This window comes from Aythya fuligula, chromosome 4, assembly GCF_009819795.1.
Source record: "Aythya fuligula isolate bAytFul2 chromosome 4, bAytFul2.pri, whole genome shotgun sequence".
In the NCBI taxonomy this organism is placed as follows: Eukaryota; Metazoa; Chordata; class Aves; order Anseriformes; family Anatidae; genus Aythya; species Aythya fuligula.
In genome coordinates, this window is record NC_045562.1 from 72,805,612 (window position 1) to 72,826,854 (window position 21,243).

Consider the following 21,243-nt stretch of genomic DNA (forward strand, 5'->3'; position numbering starts at 1 on the left):
AGCCAATATATAAATCTATTTATGATCTCTTTTTCCTATTCATCTTTGAGCTGCAGAGGATAATTAAGAATTCTTCACTGTTTCAACTTTCAGAAACTCCTAATACAGTGTTTCCATAAAATACATCATATATAGTGAATATATGACCATGAGGTATTTTATCAGCATTCATTTTGCTTAACCAGCATAACTCACTGATGTCTTTGTCCTTTAGGGGTAGTAAATTGACTCAATGTCGGGATGATAATTTTTTTTTATGTTACCAAATCATCATGTGGTCCCTTTCTTGGACAGTGCATTGAGAGATACAGCCTGTTGCCAGCATGGGTTGGAGACTCCTGTATTGGTCACAAATAGAAAAACTCAAAAAATATGTTCCAAATAAAGGTTAATCAAACCATTCATATTGCTGAAATGTTTCATACAGCAAAGTATTTTGGAACAGGGTACACTTGCTATGGTTTTATTTTACCTTCTCATCACTAAATATGCAAACATTCAAACACACATGTAGAGGTTACTTAAATATATGTATTTTTCCCAAAAAGTACAGCTGAGACATCTTCCCGTATTTTTCACTTTCATTTCTTGCAAAGAAGATGACATGAGCTACAGCCCAAAGCACAATGTACATCAAGGTCCTTCATTTTCCCCATCTAGACCCAGCACACCTGTCCTGGAAGCTATTCTTTTACAATGGTACCTTCAGAGATGGAATAAGTATGCTAGGATTTTCTGTCCTTGGTTGTTCTACTAGGAGTAATAGGAGAATAGAGATTACTGTAGAAACCTAGCGAGTTTTATTGTCCTAACTTTACATCAGTCCTTTCCCCCCACTGCAATTCCTTGATTTCATATTCCTACTTACTTGTTGTTTGTCTTTTCTTGCCTTGATCTTTTTGTATCACCTAGTTCAGGTTTCCTGGCTTATTTCCTTGTTACCTCTAAGTTATTTCCTTTACCCAATGTCCCCATTCCAGGAGTCAGTACAGAACTCCTTTCCACCAACGCCTCCTGAACAAATCTCTTCCCATTCCATCTCACATAACTATTTTCACAGCATGAGTCTATGCTTATTTTTATGTGATTTTATGTATATACACACAAGTAGTTTCTGATGTGCTTCCATATTAAATAATCAACTTTCTGAATACTGAGAGTAAAATTATTATTTTTTTTTTTTTTGTGAATTTATAGGAAACCACTGTTGCAGGTAACACCATTCATGATTGCTAATTCATTTTTTTGTCATTCTAACTTCTTACTACAGTCTTGTGGATGAAGCAATGCATAAAAGTGAAAAGCAACAGGAGGCGAGGAGGAGAGGGGAGGGGAGGAGATAAAATTTCTATAGTGACATCTATTAATCTTTAAGTGCTGCTAGGAAAAGTATAGTTTAAAATGTTGGTCATATATGTATTCCCTTTCAACACACAGTTTTTTTGAAAACCTATATGCCTTAGCTTACATGTTTTCTATTGAAAACACTGACACTCTGCCAGTGCAAGCAGCCCAGGCCAGAAACATATAAACAGTCCTGTCTGTCAGGTTGTGTCTGTGATTTTACTTCATGTAGCATTCTGTTACAACTCAAGTAAGACCTATTTCGTTGCTAGCTAAACAACAGAAATAACTTTTTTGTGTTCCTGAGAATCTCAAAGAAAAGGAACCTCACAGTTTTGGCAATTTACCAACTCACCCTTCAGCAAACTTTCTTTTACATAAAAGCTCAATTCTTACCTGATTCAGGAAGCATTAAATTACTTTATTTACCAAATGTGACAACCACATTTTTTTCTATAATCTTGTACATTTTAAATGCAAAGATTCTCTCTGATTAATTACTTGAAAACAAAGATAAATAAAATAAAATAAATTAAAATAAAATAAAATTAAACTAAATTAAATTAAAAACAAAACCAGAAAGGCCTTCTAATACAATGAAATGAAATACCATGTCAGTTGCTCTTAAGTAACTACTTATTCACAGGCTCTTACTCTAAATTCAATGAGGGATGGCGTTATTTACTTTTAATAGGTGAATTCAAGTTACCTGACTTTTCTATGAGTCTATACAGTTCATAAGCAGCAACTTGATACTTCACAGTCCATCTGCATAACAACAGCACGGGGTAGTTAAGGGAAATTCAGACTTAAATGAAAGAAACGGATGTCATTTAAGTGATTTCATATTACTAGATTTAGGAGTGATAGGCAGAATTGATAAGCAACCTATCCACCAGCTCATCTGAAGTAATTACCAGATGCACACTGTTAAAATAACTTCTTTTTTTTTTTTTTTTTTTCTTTTTTAAATTTGATGAGAACTACCTATTTCCAGTTACCTCACTTTCATCACCAATCAAGAATAAGTGTAGAGACAATTATTTAGCATTTTCTAATGTGTTAATATTTTCATGTATTCACCCTCCCAGATCATCTGAGAATTTTTGTACTGTCCCATCCTCATACACCAACCTGTGCCACCTAAAAAAAACTTATTGGGGTAGCTCTAGCATTTTTATCTTTCTTATTACCCCAAAGTCCTCACTTAGGTCACCAAACAGATCTCCTAGATGAAGTCACAACCTTAGCAGACCTGTCTTGTATCTTCAAATCTTTTAAGAATCTGTCCCTTAGCATCATAGATGAGCCTGTTATGCTAATATTAATTGGCTCTTGAAAATAATTGGAAATTGGACACAAGTAAAGTATGAGTTTAAAGTATGCCATGGCTATTGATTCAGTATTTTTGGACTGTATTCAAAGGTACATGGCTGTTACTCTGTATGACACTGCATTTCTATCTGGCTTAGGAGTTTAGGATTCTACGGGCAAATTTTCCAATAACAGAGCTGATTATGTCTGTAGAGTTCTAAATCAAAACTGAAAATTATAGGAGGTAATGTTAGGTGATTTTCTTAGATTTTGTTCAGAATAATTCTGTTAGAAGTAAAGCTACTAACATAAATAAGAATTAAAAAAAAAAAAAAAAAAAAAAAAAAAGCAAGCTCTTACCCTAAATAGTATTAGGATAGTAGGTAAATGAACTGATCAGCTGCAGAGCAGCAGTAAAGAGATACTGAATTGGAATCAGTACTTAAGATTTTCACCTTGCAACATAAAGGGCCAAATCAACACATAGTATAAATTGACTTTCCACTATTGACATTAAGGAGGTTATGCTGATTTATGCTAACTCTCCATTGACATAAGTTATCTGGGGAAAATAAGTTTGCTAAGTGCATGAAGGGAATTTGAAGGGAAAGATCAAAGGAGAGAAAGAACTGGGAGAAAAGGAACGGGAAAAGGAAAGCAGAAAATGCAACAGTGGGTTATTTCCGTTACTGAAATAATTTGCACTTCAGAAGTTTGACACTTGCTTACTTTTTGACCTGTTCTTCTATTTGCAGCAAAGTCTATGATGAGCCCTTTCATATGCTGTATATGCTATGCTAGTCTCATAACAGTCTACAGAGGAAAAAGCAAAGCAGATCAGCTGTATGATTATTACCAGAGATAAACCATACAGAACAAAAGAAAAAGAAAAAGAAAAAGAAAAAGAAAAAGAAAAAGAAAAAGAAAAAGAAAAAGAAAAAGAAAAAGAAAAAGAAAAAGAAAAAGAAAAAGAAAAAGAAAAAGAAAAAAGAAAAAAGAAAAAAGAAAAAGAGGGGAAGGGGAAGGGGAAGGGGAAGGGGAAGGGGAAGGGGAAGGGGAAGGGGAAGGGGAAGGGGAAGGGGAAGGGGAAGGGGAAGGGGAAGGGGAAGGGGAAGGGGAAGGGGAAGGGGAAGGGGAAGGGGAAGGGGAAGGGGAAGGGGAAGGGGAAGGGGAAGGGGAAGGGGAAGGGGAAAAAAAAAGAAAAGGTGTCACCAAAAGATACATAGCACATTATACATTATAAACATGGCATGTTTGAAGTTGTTGCAACATGTTTTCCCCTGACAGATTAAAACTAAAAAAGCTGTGGGGTGTCTTACACCTGTCATTTAGGTTTTAATTGGTTTTATACCTCTTTCCTTTTTACATAAATATACATGTGCCCATACATACATTTATACATGCATATGAATGCATTGTTTCCATTTATAAATACTGATTAATACTCTTAATAATGCAAAAATTCAAGCAGAGATTATATAGTCTTCATAATTGTTCTGAATCACAACTCATCTTCAGGATCAATCTGAATTTTATTGTGATTCTTTGTAAATGCAGTAATAAATTACTGTATGGTAATAATCACCCTGGTTCTTGATATTTACATCAAAATACTTTTAAATATAGTGCATTCACATAAACTTACTTCAGTAGTCATAGTTTTAAAGGAAGCTTTAACTCTGGATTTCTATTGTACTTCTAGCACTGTACTGTATGCAAGTTGCCAAATAATGGTATTTCATTTAAATGCAAATAAAATACTGTTTATTTGTAATTGGCTATCCAAGAGAAAATGAAGAAGAAGATGGAAGCAGAAGCGGCAAGTAGACAAGCAGATGTAGATGTGCACTTGGATACCAGATATCTGGATAGCAAAGGAGCATACAGTAGCCAGCACCTTGAAGATAAACAGCTTGGAAAACACTCTCAGGAAAGCACTGTACTAACTATGTTATTGCAGATAACAAGATAACATTGTCAAAAAGGGATGCACAGTATCAAACTCTCTACATCGTCTCCTGTTCAGAGCAACAGGAGAAGAAGCAAACCGGGCCATCTTAAACGTTTATGTATGTCAACATTACTGAATCTTTGGAAGAGACTCAAATAATTTGTGGTTGAAGCTAGTTTTGCCTTGTCTGCAACTGAGTGTAAAAACCCAACCAAACAGAAACACAATGGTGATGAAGCCTGGTAAGCAGCAGATGCTAACAATGCCAGACTGGAAATGAAGTCAAGCGGTTCGGCCACTTAAATTTCACAACGGATGGTGATGTTCCAATAACAAATAGATGCTAGAGATTCACAATGGCTTATTCAGCTTCCACATACACTGAATAAAGAGACTCAAAAAAGAAACACACACAACCACAAAAGCCAAGCTGGTAGAAGCACTGATTCAGATAACTGTAGATGAATATGAAAATTTAATGGGTATGATAAGCTTGACCCAGATGGCAGTAGGTAAGAAAAGATCATAGCGTTTACTATGTAGCATAGCTGCCAGTGATATAAGGACAGATCACTCCATTAATTCCAGGGAAATGGAAGAGGATTTTCCATTGCTGTGGGAAGATTGAGGTATTAAAATTATATAAGTACGTACGTCAAGAAGTGACGACCAATTGCAGGACAGACACAGGAACGTTTAAGCAGCTCCTTTTAGGATTTCAGAATGGTGGATCCAAGAAAGCCTGGCAAATGTTTAAGACCTTCCACAGTGCTTAGCAAAAAAAATCATAATGTTATATAGTTGAGAATATTTGTTCTGACTTCTGATATGTTTGAGGAAGGCCAGTGATTTCACTGGGGAATCTTATGGATGAAATGATGGACGCAGGTTGTCCTAACAATCTTCGTACTTGATTGGGCTTAAACAATTAAAGGGTGCTTTTTCAAAACAGCTTTTGAAAACAAACTTGTCTTGAGTATGTTGGGTATCACAAACCACCACCATTTTAAAAACACACTCAGGAGAGTGAAACATATTATACATTTACATACATATGGTCTGTATTTGAGCTTGAAGATAGCAAAGGTATCATGGGGCTAATACTAGGGTGATTAGTTAAACGAACAAACCAATAATAATTATTTTTTTAATCTTTTTTTGAAGAGAATTAATGGCTACTACTTGGTTCTATTAATATCTCAGAAGTACAGAGTACAGCATTAGGAGAAGGAAAGAAAAAATAGTTTCAAAAACACAGAAAACTCATTATTTATACGAGCTCTGCTGCACCTTACTGACTTTATTTCTAAAAATGATTGTAAGTAAAATGTTTCAAGTATTCATTGGAAATAAATAACAGAATGGGAGAAGGTATGTAATCATCGGCCTGGGCAACTGTATTTGAAAACAGCACGTGCATCAAAAATTAAAATGTGTTGCTGGCCTTCCAAGAGTTTTTGCTAAACCTAGTGTGCATTGGAACCTGAGTGAATGAAATCCCATTAGTCATCACCATCTTAACAATATGTACTTCATACAAAGCTAGCTTCTGCACAGAAGAAGGAAATTACCAGTAGTAACAAAGGAAAGAAGATTTATAATGAGCAAATATACAAAAGCTCCAAATAATTATAATATTCACAGCTTGGCAATGACTTACTAGGCTATGAAATTACTTTCCTTTTGGAAGAATGAAGATTTTACAAAGTTTCTATAAACAAAGGGTAATTGGAAAAACCAATTGGTTTACGCAAATTATTGTAAGGTCTGGAATAATGGTGATAAAATTTTAAAACGACTATTCATGAATCACTGTATTTTTGTTATATACATTACTGTCATCAAAAATGCTCCATTTTAAGTACTGCAATGGGAAACATAAATGGCTAAATACAAATACCAGCTTACCCCTGATACAATAAGTTCTCCTCCCAGGTTTTGAACTTCTGCCTTCACTTTGCTGCAGATATTAAGTTGGTGGCAGTAGAGGGCAATGCGCTGTAGGTAGGCTAGCAGATCCTGTTTGCAGGCTGAGTCAGGGCACTGCAGACAAAAGAAATATTTGATTAAATGTAGCTGAGTTTATATGCTTATTATAGAGAGGTAATCAGAGGAGATAGTGACAATACATATATAATAGTAGGTGGCCCATTTCTCTTTGTCTTTCTCAAAGATAACTTGCTGAAACACAAAAATTAAGCTACCTTTCATTAAAGTCAAGCTTATGAATTGTAACCTGAAGATGCTCCATAAGGTTTTTGTAAAAAGGAAAACCTTTCAGTCAGCCACTAATGAAAGACAAAGGAACTAACATGATTGCTATGTTTTGTGGGGAGGTTCAGTTTTGAGGATATCAGTTTGTACAGAGCAGAGAAATCTGTTGAGTAGGCAAAAGACCATATTTGATCTGAAACTCCAGGTATCAGGGTGCCTGCTAGGTACCATAGTTAAGATGCAATAGGGACCATTTCCAATTGATTACATCCACTCTATTGCCAACTGCTGACTGTCATGCCAGCTTCTCTGGCATTTGTGCAGACTTTCAGAGGAAACAGCTCTGCTTCAGACTTTGCAGAAGCCAGGGCCCTTACTGACACATTAAGTACTCAAGAGGCAGATGCGAGCCTGCCTGGTTTCAATATCGACAGATTTGGCAAGCTTATTGTTAATGCCTAAATACCTTAGTCTGTGCCAGAGGGAAACAATTTACTAAACTATAAGTGAGATATTACACAGTGTCTCTGGAGATACCATCAGTCTTGCAGCCCTTCTTAAGAATACAATGAGATAAGTTGGGCTCTAAGCATGTCTATGGGATAGCTTTTCATACTAGGTGGAAAGCTATTTACAGTCCTGTACCATTTTGAATGCCGTGTGCTATCAATCATGTGTTAATACAAATTACATTAGGTCAAACACAGTAGACTTAATGAAGGTTTCATAACAAATACAACTAGAAAAGGCTCAAGTGTAATTTATTCATGGTCTTTGGGACACTTAATAGAAACGGCATCATCCCCCACAATATCAACAGTTTAATAAACAACACTCTTATAATTAATATTCTTAGTGTTGCTCTAGAGAACAGACCCTAGTAATTCACTCTGATTAGAAAGAGCTAAAAGGGCCCACTGGTAACAGCATGTCTAAAATATACTTACCCGGGCTATCTAATAAAGTCTGACTGCCAATGATCTTTGAATGTATTGCTTGGAAATCAAAGATTTAGGGACTTCCAAATGCATTTTTTAGCATCTTAAAAAGTTTATACTCAGTTTTTCATGTGTAGGGTGAAATATTATCACAGCACTTAAACAAAACTTGATAGAATTAAACACACATGGGTCAAAAGCATCACAAGTTTTGACTTGAGATGACTGTTCTATCCCCAATACCTAATGCCAGCATGGAACGAGTTTGAGGTGAAATAGTTGAAATAGTTGCATATAGTATAATTTACTGTCCTGAAAGCAGTCACTTGCTTTTTCCTCTCCCTTTAAAACTAACAATATATAAAGCTGGCGGTTCACTGTGGCAGTTAAAATGAATCTGCTCCATACTTGCAACAATGCTATAATGCCTCTCTTTCTCATACAGTTGCCATATCTTTAAGGTATGAATCCCTGAGAGACCTCTTCTCCCTACTGGCAGCAATTTAATACAGAAATATTTACCCTACTCTTGAAGTCTATGAACTGAAAGAAATGAACTTTAAAGTAATACCTCTAGAGAGCTGACAAGGCTTTAAATACAAGTACCTTGGAGCAAATGAAACTGTAAGATCTCTCTCATTGGAACAGTAATTAAAAATGCAACTGTCCATAAATAGCTTATATTGCACGAGCATCTCCAAAGTTCTGGAAAATATCATTAAACTGCAAGCATTAAAACAAACACTTCATTCTCATGGTGATTTTACTGTTTATTATTAAAGTGTGTACGTTACAATTGTCTGAGATTTAAAATGTGACTCAAGCCCATACACTCTAAGCACAGCATGTTGTTTATTTTACCTCAGGTTTCTTGAAAATATTCCACCTTTGCAGATATTGTAGATTGGGGATTTCATCAGCTGACAGATGGATTTCTCATTCTTACACTAAAATACACAGTTGCTACATCTGACGGATGGGAATGGGATGAAAACCTCAAATACAAGCTTTCTAAGATTATGGAAAAACGTGCAGATTCAGGTTTCTTTCTTGCCACTCTGGATCATGTTCCCTAGCAGGATGTGTTACATGATATTGCATGCCTCCTTGACGACAAAAAATAAATACTTATTTTGAAGAGAAAGACTACAGGCAAGGAAGTTATACTTCCCACTTCCAGCAAGGTTTCTGCTGATGACAGTGAAAAGAAACGGTGGGAAGATGACAAATAACGCCAATAAGTATATAAGAGAAAAACTCTACAAAGAAAGTATTGTAAAATATTTTACTATTAGTGATAGAAGATCTCACTCCTTCAAAAGCTGCATAAAAAGTATTTATAGAAATGTTTCTACAAAGAGTATCTGAAGCGAGGCACCCATACTCATAGTTAGGTGGTACTATGAGGTTTTCACATGAGTTTTTACAATGTTATCATCACCGACTCACCTTCTTTTTTGTTCTAGATCACTAGATGCACAAGGATTACAGATTTTATTGCCCAAGGCTCATTTGCTCAATGTATGCCAGCAAATCAGACATTTAAATTAGCATTTGGTGAACATGCAAAATGAAAGATGAAGGAAATCAGAACTAGTTGAACAAATAAAAGTTCTTAACCCAAATAAATCCCAATTTTTTATTTAGTTCATTTCCCTATACTTTCTCATGCTTACTAAAGAGTATTCCAGTGGATTGTTAGAGAAAAGAGATTTATTTTTTATTTTTTCAAAGGGAACAAATTGTCAACTTTAATTTGCATAAATCTAAAATTAGGTACCTAGAACAAAACACCCGGATTTGAAATTTGGCTCTTGACTTTTATACGATGCTTTCTCTTGCTATCCAATAGATAATAAATAATAGATAATCCAATCTGAAAGAAAAGGTCTGAATATAGCAAATTTATTTGTATAGGTATGAAATGAATGTGTTATTGGGACTGTGGACACAGATCCTAGAGCATAGAGCAGGGCTCTGTAAGATGAAGAACACAATACCCTGCAAGGGGTATGCAAATTGAAGACAGGGAGTCAGCATATCCTGAGAAAGAAAAGTGCAATAGCAAGGAACTGCTGGAAGAAAGAACTGAAACAATATAAGAAGTCCTAGGCATATGGCAAGGGCAACAGAGTGTCTAAGTCTACCGCTTTCATGCCAGCAAATATATTAATCTAATTATAATAGTCTCCCCAGTCCAGAAAGTGAGGTTGTGGAACAACTGAGGAATTTCTGAGGTTTTAAGATTTATTTATGACTTTTCTGAACTGCAAAAATCAAGCTAATTGCTACAGAAGATACCCCTATCCTGAAAAATGCAACTCATTGATAGAAATTATATTCATGCTTGTTTGCTTGTTTTTGTTATTACCTGATCAGCTACCGCCCGTGCCAATTTGTCCATCCTTGATCCTGCCTCTGCAATCTTCTTGGCTGCATTAATCACATCTGATGTATTCTTCAGTGGGCCTTTACCTCTGTGAAATACAATTATGAACAATCATTCAAGGAAGCTGTTTTAGTGATCCTGTTTGGTATTTGATTTTAAAACAGCAACAGGAATGACTTCTTACCTTATTACAAAGATACCTTTTAACTACTTTGTACAGTACAGATTGATTAAGATATTGGTCTGCTATATTTCCTCTCTTACAAAATGCCACACTAGCAATTTAGTTTGATGGTGCCTTAAGCACATGAGCTACACTAAATGTATATGCATTTTTAAGTGCCCGTTAAGCTGACATTCTTTCTTGACTACACAACCATTAAAAAGTATGTTATTCTCAAGCCAGTGGTTGATGTTAAGCTTGTCAAGTCTAGAACAGAATGGCACAGTATAGAAAACTTTTTTTTTTTTATATATAAAAGACATAAAACAAAGATTCTTGAAGCATAATTGTTAAATTTAAAACGTATAATTTGTTTTAAGATTGATACTATACTTTTAAGATGATGTACAAACATCTGATTTTAATCATTAGAGTTACATATATTTGAAAAAATATATGTAACACATATATTTGAAAAAAAAAAGTCACTGCAAACTTGCACTGTAGTTTGTTTCAGACACAAAACTTTAATCCTGCTTATAAGAATATTTGCTACTGCCCCTGAGAATGTCACAGTTGGAAAGAAGCTGATTTCCCTTATTTAATTAATTGTGATACTATGTGGAGAAATACAGCTTTGGACAAGGTTAATGGAAAATCATAAGATCAAACTTGGATATTTTAATGTAAAACTGAAGATGTTTTTTTCTAAGAAGAACATGCTATTACTTTCACATCTTTTTCATCTGTGATGCCAAGGATAACACGTTTGGGGTTTATTATGGGGTTTATATGTCACAGGTTTGGTAGCAGGGGGCAGCAGGGGTGGCCTCTGTGAGAAGTGCCTTGAAGCTGCCCCATGTCAGATCAGACCCAGCTCCAGCCAGCTCCAAAAGGGACATGTGGAGGGACGCGGAGCAGTGAAGTGAAGAGGCAGAGAGTGAAAATGATGGCGTGGTAGAGATTAAGTGATATAGACTGATGGCAACCCTCATTCCCCATAGCCCATCAGGCGGAGGGGGTAGAAGAGTGTGAATGGGGGGGAAAGTCTTTTTAGCTTGCTTTTAGTTTTTCACTGCTCTAGTCTGTTAGTAGTAGATGTAGACAAATTATATTAATCTCCCTAATACAAATTAGGGATATATTAATTATTAATATTAATAATTATATTAATCTCCCTAATTTGTATTAGGGAGATTAACATAACCTAATTTGTATTAGGGAGATTAATATAACCTGTATCCCATTGTATTTTCTCCCCCTCTTCCTTTGAGGTGGAGGAGTGAGAGAGCGGTATGGTGGAGTTCAGCTGCCAATCAGGGTGAAACTACACACACTGAAACATATTTCCATTTTTATCTTAGAATCATAGAATTGTTACAGTTCTTTACATACTTTCATTTCCACTTCAAACAGATCTTGAAACACAAGTATCTAACTTCTGTTGAACTTAAACTGTAACAGAAATTCTTCATAGTGACCTCATATGCTTTTACATTAATTACAGCAGCCAATTTGACTGTCAGAAATTCCATACACTTGAAAAAAAAATCTATTTTAATAGTGCTGAGGTTACAGTCAACCAACATGTATAAAAGGCTTTGTTCTGTTTTAATGGAATATATTAAACAAGTTTTTATTAAATCTGATGTAGACAGGGCTGCACTCTGCTTTTTTTTTTTTTTAATTTACTTCAAATGTGCCAGTGGTTTTTCTCTCATTCTCATATGAGTTCTGTTCTTTTGATGGTAGAAAACACAATTACAAAACTTTCAATTTGATGCTTAATGGATCAAAGATTGTCCAGAAGGCTGCAGAAAGCATTGATATTCTGGACTGTTGCTTGAGAACATTATTTCTTCATTATGTGAAATGATGGCACTACTTGGGCAGTTTTTCACTCTGTTTTTTGACAGAAGGATCAGAGAGCCAAAGACAAGAATAATACAAAAAGTAACTAAGACTTCTTGAAATCATCACCCTTCAAAGAAGGTTCTGCACTCTCATTTGGTATACAGAAATTGTGAGTCTGCTGCCAAAAGAATAGTTGTGAAAGCAAAAGCTGGGAGAAAAATGAGTAAACTGAGAGAATAATTATTCAGAAAGAAATACAGCAGTCATCTATTCAAGTGTAGGCAAACTTTCTCTATATATATTTAAATTTAAAATGCATAAAAATATTTGCTGATACCTATACCAATTAACTACCCATGTAAATTAATATTATTTACATACAAACGTATGTATAAGGTATGTGGAAACACTGTATTGTCACTGCAGAGACTTTTTTCTGAAATGGGCTGAATGATCCAGACACAAGGCATTTTAATCGTGACAAAAGACAAATGAAAAGAGATTTTTGTCTAGTTTTATTTAATCAGATTTTGATAAATGCCATTTATAATTTTGAACTCCCATTCAAAATAAATATCAGAAAAGCTGTTATTTATTATGGTGACCTGTAATTCAAAGCATATTGTAAAAAGTTATCCCTGGTGTGATTAATAATATGACCATATTTAAACAAAATAATTCTGTTTACTTGATATCACTACTGAATGGCCTTTTGATTCTTTGCAATTAGAAAAGAACAAGACATCAATAGAAAAAAGAAATGAAAGAAAAAAAAATCGTTACTGACAGACTACAATGAAGTATTAGATCAAAACAGTTTCATTTAATTTGGTATTTTTTTTTTTAGAAAGTTCAGTCTTCAAAATTATATAAATAGTTTTGCCATTATTTTTGATTGACACAAATTGTGTTGAAATGTTGAAAGTTCAGAAAGGCACATGCATTTAGATGGGTACTAAACAAAATGTCAGTTGAGTGTCTGTAAGGTCACAGACTATCTTTGCTGCTGAAATTCAAGATGATCTGCAAATAAAACAAATTTGCAAATAAGACAAAAACTTCAAGTATTTAATCCAATTTGGTGAAATATCTAGAGCAATCATGCACAGAGAACTGTAGAACCCATCCCATTATGTATGACCCATGTTATCAGTCTTTGCATCCCCCAAAACACAGTGCATCATCTCAATAGGCTATAAACTGCAACAAAAAGGAAATGTATGAAGAAGTCCTTAGCGTGGATTATTTTTTCCTTACCTAGTAAAGTCTGTCATTTCCATCATAATCATGCACATCTGCTTTGCCAACACAATGATGTCATTACCACTGTCATCCCACTTGGCTACCTCCGCATCCAGCTTGCTCTTTTCTTGGTGGAATATCTCTACCTGCTCAGCAATCTTAGCCTTTTCCTCCTGGGGAAGCTGAGCCATGATAGCCTGGGGAAGAAAAAGGGAGAAGCTGGGCATGAAAAAAGGATGCTAGAAATATATTTATTGATTCAAACTGCATGCCCAACTTCTAGCTTCTTTTTATGGCAGTGGAAGACACTAAGCAAAGTCCAGCAGACATTTAGTTTCTGTTAATACAGGCACAAACAAATTCACAGGATGTTTGTAGGTCTTCTTTTACCTTCAAAAATGTAAAAATGATCTAATGCCATGATATACAGATTCTTCACCACTCTACAGAAGAAGATTAAGATTTAACAGTAATTATCTTCAACCTTTAAGAGAAAGAAAATGAATGAAATCTACTGGAAATGGCAGACTGAATTGCCAGCAACTCCTCAACTCTCAATCTCTGTCATGAATACAGCAGTTTTCTGCTTAACCCAACACTAAAATAAGCTATGACATGCAAGATAATACATTTGAAGTGAGCTGTAATGAATGTACCTTTCAATAAAATTTAGTAGTCTAACTGTATCTTGGAAGATATGCAAAAAGACACTAAGCGAGTTGATACTAATTTGTCTCGACATTATCAACAAAGCAGAAAATTCCCCCACCCACTTAAAAAGAAAAGAAAAGCCTACAAAATTATAATAATTATTTCTGAAGATCAAATGGACACTTCCAATAATGATTTCCAAGTTGAGCTACGATTTGGCTTTAGGGCTCTCAAGACCACATTTAATGGGGTGTGACATATATTTAAGTGTCGTTACATTTTTTCTTGTTTATGTCACTTTCAATCAGCTGACATCTTTCTCTACATATTCTTAAAACGCTCTTGGCTTTTAAAAATTCATAATTGACCTTTTCCACAACTGAAATTAAGAAAGGTTATAAACAGTAGATCAGAAAATGAGAAATTTGCAAGTTAATCAAATTAAAATTCAACACATGACTTTTAATTAGGCCTTATCAATGTAACTCAGCAGTTTAAAATGTTAGCATATTAGTCTTTCCACAGAAAAATATAAGTCAGTGTAAGTCAAGCTAATAAATAAATAAATAAGCATACATATAAAACACTAAAACAGTTGAATTAACTGAAATTAAAAGAATATGATGGGAGCAGTAGAATTTGGAAAGCTGGTCTGTATGTCTTGCATGTGGTTTCTCTCAGTGGGCAGCTTCATCTGCACAGCCTTTAAATTGGTGTGCAATGTTTTAACATTTCTATTCCAGCTGCTGATACATTTTCAAAGGAGCTATATTCTGCAGCAAACGCAGATCATATATTCAAGTTTTATTCCTACTGAAGACCAACACAAGCTTTCCTACCGAAATGCTAATAGCTTTATACAGTAAGCATATTAAACAAATCCATTACAATCCACAACTTAAAATCTAGCTTTTCTAAGGAAAAAGTTCAAATAAGATATTACTGTGCTTAGCAGACTCATTTCAATGAGTCACTCAAGACTTAAGATTGTGGATGGTGTCACTTCTTCTTAGCGTGTTTTCATTTTATGTTTTCATCCACTTGTTGCTTCTTGTGACATACTGCATTATAAGTTACCCAGTAATGGGACTGTCTTTATAATATATTATGCTTATACAGTGTGCAGCTGATCAAAGCAGAAGGTTTTAAGTGCAGCAATGATAATAACTGCAATAAATGTAATACAATTTAAGACTCCTAAGTCCCTAGGTGAACTAGATTCTTTGCAAAAGTATTACTGCAGCCTGTATTTGTTTTTTAGATCAACAAAGATGACATGATAACCAATCTTAGATGCAACCTACAAAACAATGACTACAAAATACCAATATTACACTTCAGTACCTTTATATTTCAGACTTACTTTAGTAATCAATTAACAGAACTTTATGCTCTTTAAAATAAAAAAATACCCCAAAGATATTAATGTACATCCAGAGTACTCATTATGTTTCTCAGAGTAAGGTATAGGTATCCAGATGTCTTTCTGCAACTCTTCCAACTTCATGCTTTTCAGTGCCAGTTCCTGGTCACCCAACTCACTGGGATTGGATCTGCAATCACACTGGTCTTCATCTAGGTGGTGAGGTTACTAGTCATCATATCCAGGCAACCCAATAACAGACAGTAATTTTTTGTTCTTGGGATACAGTGACAGAGAACCAGCTCTTCTGGTATCTGGTATGGAATGTTTACTATCTGTATTCAATATTCAGTGAAATTAATTTAAAAAAGAAACTTCCACACATTTCATTGTACCTGTCTTGTATTCCTCCCATACCTCCAAATAAACTTTGTTTAGGTTTGCATTACCCTTCCTTTTCAGTGTCTAAAATGTTTACTTCAAGTCCTAACGTACTGTGTGTCATCTTACAACAGCTGACAACTTCTCCTTCCACACCCTTTGAACTATTCTTTCAAGCCACCATTGCCTTTTGGCCTTCAATGTTCTCAGCCTTGCAAATCCTCTTCCAGAATTCAAGGTAAGAAGTTACCTTCCCAGCTACTAGCTTTTGTTTGAGAGAGAGGGTGTGTGTGTGTCTGTGAATGTGTACGTTTCTCATTTAGTTCATTATTTCACTTTCAGCAAGTTCTATTACCAGAAGAAACCTGCAGAAATGTGCAAAACAGCCGTGGAAATAATCCAGATAGTTCCCAGTACTCCAGTGATTCTCCGCTGAAAAATTCTAAGGCCTTCGTTGTTGTTGTTTAACTCTCTTTCCTGCCAAACATATTTTCATGATGTCATTTATCCCCCAAATGATACTTCTGTTATTGTTATTATTATTATTTTAATCTGAGCTGAGCAGCATGTTTAGTGAAAGGTAAACATTCATCAGAGAGTGGCAAAGAATCATAGAACCTATGTGTCTCTCTTGGCATACGACTGTGTCAACAAACTTCACTTCTCTGGCACCTGTGACCCCTGAAGCACTCATCAGCTTAATTTGCATTCCCCATGCACAAACTAAGGTCACAAATCACAATGAGTACAGTTCATCATGATATAATTACCCTGGTAAAATTACATTGATTCAGTAACAAATGTCTTCAATTACAATTAAATTACAGGGACTACTCCAGAGCCTAAACAGCTCTCCTTGACAAGTTTGCACACTGGGAAACATGACAAAAATAAGATTTTTTCTGGATACAGTACATGGTGCCCTGATGGGATTTTTTTTTTTTTTTATTATTTTTTAATTTCATTTTTTAATTTGCTGAATACTGCCACAGTTAAAGCACATTCCAAACTTGCACGGCCTCCTCCTACAGCACTTACCAGAGCAAATAGGTGGTAACAGGGTATAACCTAAGCCTAAGGAAAATCATTCAATAAACTCAATACTTTTCAGATAGGTGAGACATGAAAAACTTTAAACACCTAGGTGAAATTACTCCTGCTGTTTAAGTGACCCTGACGATCTGAAATTTGCATGTGCTTTCTGAGGCATAGCTTTCATTCGTAGCTATACAAACACTTAGCTTAGAACATGGGTTTTATACTCACCCTTGCACTCTGGCCAGCAATAAGTTGGTCGTCTTCAGTTTGAACACTTGTTCGGCTGCGAACGTCATAGTCTTCCTGCTCAAAGTCTGAATCATCTTCTAGCTCTTCAGGGGTCTAGAAAGAGAGAATGGGAGAGAAAGCATGAGAGGGGATGACAAGCTTTTAAAGGATACAAAGTCCTATGTACAGTAAGTTCTTATTTCATCAACTACCTGCCCAGGAAATGCTGTTTCTCTTTCCTTTTAAATTAATTTTTCTGCCCAAGCAGTCAAGAACTGAAATTGAATTGGCTTAAAAATTAAGTTGTTTCAACTTTAGTTTCCTTTACAAATGGCATATATCATTACCTTGCTGTAACTTTTTAAAACTCTGTTAACATGATGAATGCAGTTCCAGGAACAAACATCTTTTGGAAACATTAGTAACCGGAATGTAGTATTTCAAAACAATATTATTTAATTTATAAATGGACACTACTACCATTATATTCCTGGAATCTCACATAATCTTCAAAAGAGAAAGTAAATACCTGGGAAAAGGTAACTCACATCCTGGAAGAAAAAGTTATCAAAGTGAATAATAGATTTCCTCTTGAAAGAAAAAGTAAATTGTCAACCTTTTTTGAAGCAAATGTAAAATTCATAAACTGCTCTGTCTTGTTGGTGCCAACAATTATATTCAGATCCAGGCCTTTGGAATTTGCTTCACCCTCCATACTGAAAGTGCGTTATCTCCATTGCTGGTGCTATATAAACGATGTGAGGGTATCTGAGCACACTGACCAAACCTAGTTACATATGGCTTGTTTTCAGGTTCTTTAAAGGGAGGGAAGGAGAAAAAAAAAAAAAGACAAATTATGTTTCTTTTGTTTGGTATTTTCACCTTCTAGCACAGGATAGGAGGAAAAATATCTCTGTTAAATATACAGGAGAGCATTGTGGTTTAACCCCACAGGCAGCTAAGCACTACGCAGCTGTTTGCTTACACCTCCCCTCACAATCACAGTGAGATGGGGTTAGATGGGGGAGAGAATTGGAAAAAAAAAAAATAAAGGGTAAAAACTAATTCATGGGTTGAGATAAAGACGGCTTAATAGGACAGAAAAGGAAGGAAGGAAGAAAGGATAATAATAATAATAATGAATACAAAATATATATGAAGTGATGCACAACACAATTGCTTACAACCTACTGGCCAGCCACCCTATATTTATTGTTTCACATGATGCCACATGGTATGGAATATTCCTTTGGCCAGTATGGGTCAGCTGTCTTGGTTCTGTCCCCTCACAGCTTCTTGTGCACTCCCAGCCTCTTCACTGTCAGGGCAGCCCAAGGAGCTGAAAAGTCCTTGGCTCTGTGTAAGCACTGCTCAGTAATATCTAAAACACTGATGCGTTATCAGCATTATTTTCACCCTAAATCCAAAACACAGCACGATACCAGCTACTAGCAAGAACATTAACCATTCCAGTCAAAACCAGAACAGAAAGAAAGAGGGAAACAGCCTACTTTAAAAAAATATTTAGTATTATATTTGATACAGATGGTCCAGGAACAGAAATAGCCTCAGAATTGAAAACTATATTCCATTTTGCACTTTAATAGCATCTAGTACAAAAGTCTGTCCACAAGTAACTTCTGTAGGTACAGTAAATGATAGTAGTAATAGAAAAAGAAGATCACAGTAACTACAGAGAGATCCTCACCCTACTGGGTACCCACATGTCTCAGTGTTAACCTGAGGGGCTACTGCCATAGAAGAAATCATTCATGCTGGCATTTCTTGCTTGGAGGCGCTGTCAAGTTTCCTAGCAGAGGTGCTAATCATTGCCAGTTGTCATTACAGCTCTGTCTTGAAGATGCTCAGTCACTAGGAACTGGTCCAAACCCTCTAACATAATGTTGAGAAGTCTTTTGGAGATATTTATATTACAGCCTGGTTTCCAACATGAAGTGCACATCACTGTTTGTAACAGAAAATCATCTGCTTTGCTAGCTACATGGTGAAGTGCACATGATGGGGAGAAAAAAAAAAACCCACAGCCATCTTCATTTGGCTTAAAGAGTATGAATTAAATATGTGTTTTGAGCACTGAAGGAAGAAATAACCAAGTATGACAGTATGGTGATAAAACTCAGGCAGCATCTCTGACGAGATGTATGTACAAATAGTGCATCTAACAGGTTTGACAGGAGATGAAATCTAGGTGAAAAAAATGAATTTGTCTTCTTTCTTCTGCCATACAAAAGAAATGAAAGATTGGTACCCATCATTGTACTACTGTCCAATGGTCTATCTGTCCAAACATCTTTGATCACTGCATTCTCTTTGCTTAGCTGCCTGAAGGCAGGATGTGACTTTAAATTCTGTCGTAAGCAAACCAGCTACTAGCAGAAACACATAACTCCCTAAGCAAGACAGAACACTTCCAGTCATAGGGCTCAGATTTTCTTCTGCCCAGCCTTTACAGCAAAGAGTAGGAATAGGCAGGAAAGCTTCAGCCCCTCCTTGGCAAACCATCTGACTCTTCCAAGTCCATTCAACCAATCAGTTGTACTGGGCATTGCAAAACCAACTCCCTTCCCCAGGTATACTCGTCTTTGTTTCTTCTGTCTGCACAATTTTGTAGAGGTAAGACTATAAAAGGTAATACGTAGCCCTTTCACAGCTTCTTGCAATCAGAGCTGAAGCAGGGTAAAGGCTGTGAGAGCCTAAGCTGGAGAGATCAGCCAGCTGCAATATTTAAAACATTACATCCCAAAAGTGTAACATGTAAGCACAGGCTCTTAAAGAGCCAAAACATTCTGAAACTTCTGTGTTTCAGTGATTCATTCTTAAACATTCAGAAAAATGCATTGCTGTTTGTTAATGCCTGGTATTCACAATCTTAAAATTTGTGTTCTTTAACAGATGGGAACTTAATGTGTATAAATTTTTAACTTGGAGAAAAGGCAGTACAAAACAAAAGGACAATGTAATTGAATTGTTATAATATACTACAAATACAAGAAATTCTAGTAGTTACCCCCTGTACAAGTGAGATCTAATCCAGAAGTAATTTCAGATTCACTTGCTTAAGGTTTTCAAGTGTGGAGAATTCTACACCCTCATTTTCTTCCAAAAGCAGCTACATTTTTCATTAAGATGAAGAATACTAGTGTACTCTTCTCTGTAGGCCATTTGAAACATGCTTCATGTTTTTCACTGTTTCACTGCTGCTTTGTTCTATCTGATCCTTTGGAGATGCAGCCTATATAGTAAGGTCTTCAGTTTGTTTAGAGACAAAGGAGAAAAAAAGAAAAAAAAATATAGAGAGGTAACTGAAATTAAGCTTTTTATCTCCTTAGCAGAGACTTCTAAATATATCATAAGAACTCTAATTTTTGTGTACAACTAATCCAACCATGGTATTTAAAACCTAGTTTCCAAGACAACAAAGTCTGAAACTTAATTTATCTGAGTTGGAAGATAGAAGGACAGATTCAGTCCTTCAGAAATCTGAGTCTATGGTCATACAAAATAAGGAAACTTGGATTTCAACTTAGAGACAGCATCTAAACAACACTCTGATGAACACCTGTGGAAGAGGGAGCTAGAATCATTTTCAAAACTAATAGATTTTAAAAATTCACTGATATTAATGAACAAAAAAGTCCATTTTCATAATTTTCAGACTTAACTGCTATATAGCACAGGCCATAAGACTTATAACGATTATTTTGCTTTCATATAAAGTGTCTCTACTACATTTGGAGTATATTCTTCACTGCATTCGTCTAATTCTGATGAATTCTCCCAGATTGTGCAGAGACTTGCACAATCCAAGATAAATTACCTGGTAATTATATTCTTTTACTTTTAGAATGCATGCTTTACTTCTACTATGAATTTGGTGAAATTCAGCTTCCAGTCATTGTGTTTTTTAGTTTTTTATTTTTAATATTTTTATGGCTGCTAGACTGAAGAGCTTGCTGTGAACAAATATCTTCCATCACTACAATTTTCTTCTATCCTTTGTAACTCCATTATGAAAATGTAATTTTTGCATGTATTAGATGTAGAATGGCATAGATATGTAGGATTACAAGTGTTGTTTGTTTAATATTGTTTAATATTTCACCAATTCAAAAAGACCCACTACACTATAGTTCCCTACGTGCTTAAAAATTT

The 21,243-nt window shown here is 35.4% G+C and overlaps 1 protein-coding gene across 5 annotated transcripts in view; it reads right to left on the reverse strand.

The window, feature by feature from the left end:
• Positions 1-21,243, reverse strand: part of CTNNA2 (catenin alpha 2) — a 484,674-nt gene that overhangs the window by 21,855 nt on the left and 441,576 nt on the right. For all 5 annotated transcript variants that reach the window (XM_032186536.1, XM_032186537.1, XM_032186538.1 and 2 more), the window contains 4 exons: positions 17,071-17,184; positions 13,425-13,606; positions 10,133-10,238; positions 6,518-6,652 (listed from right to left, as the gene is read on the reverse strand). In XM_032186536.1, the coding sequence (XP_032042427.1) occupies positions 6,518-6,652; positions 10,133-10,238; positions 13,425-13,606; positions 17,071-17,184 (537 nt within the window). The remainder of the gene's footprint in view (positions 1-6,517; positions 6,653-10,132; positions 10,239-13,424; positions 13,607-17,070; positions 17,185-21,243) is intronic.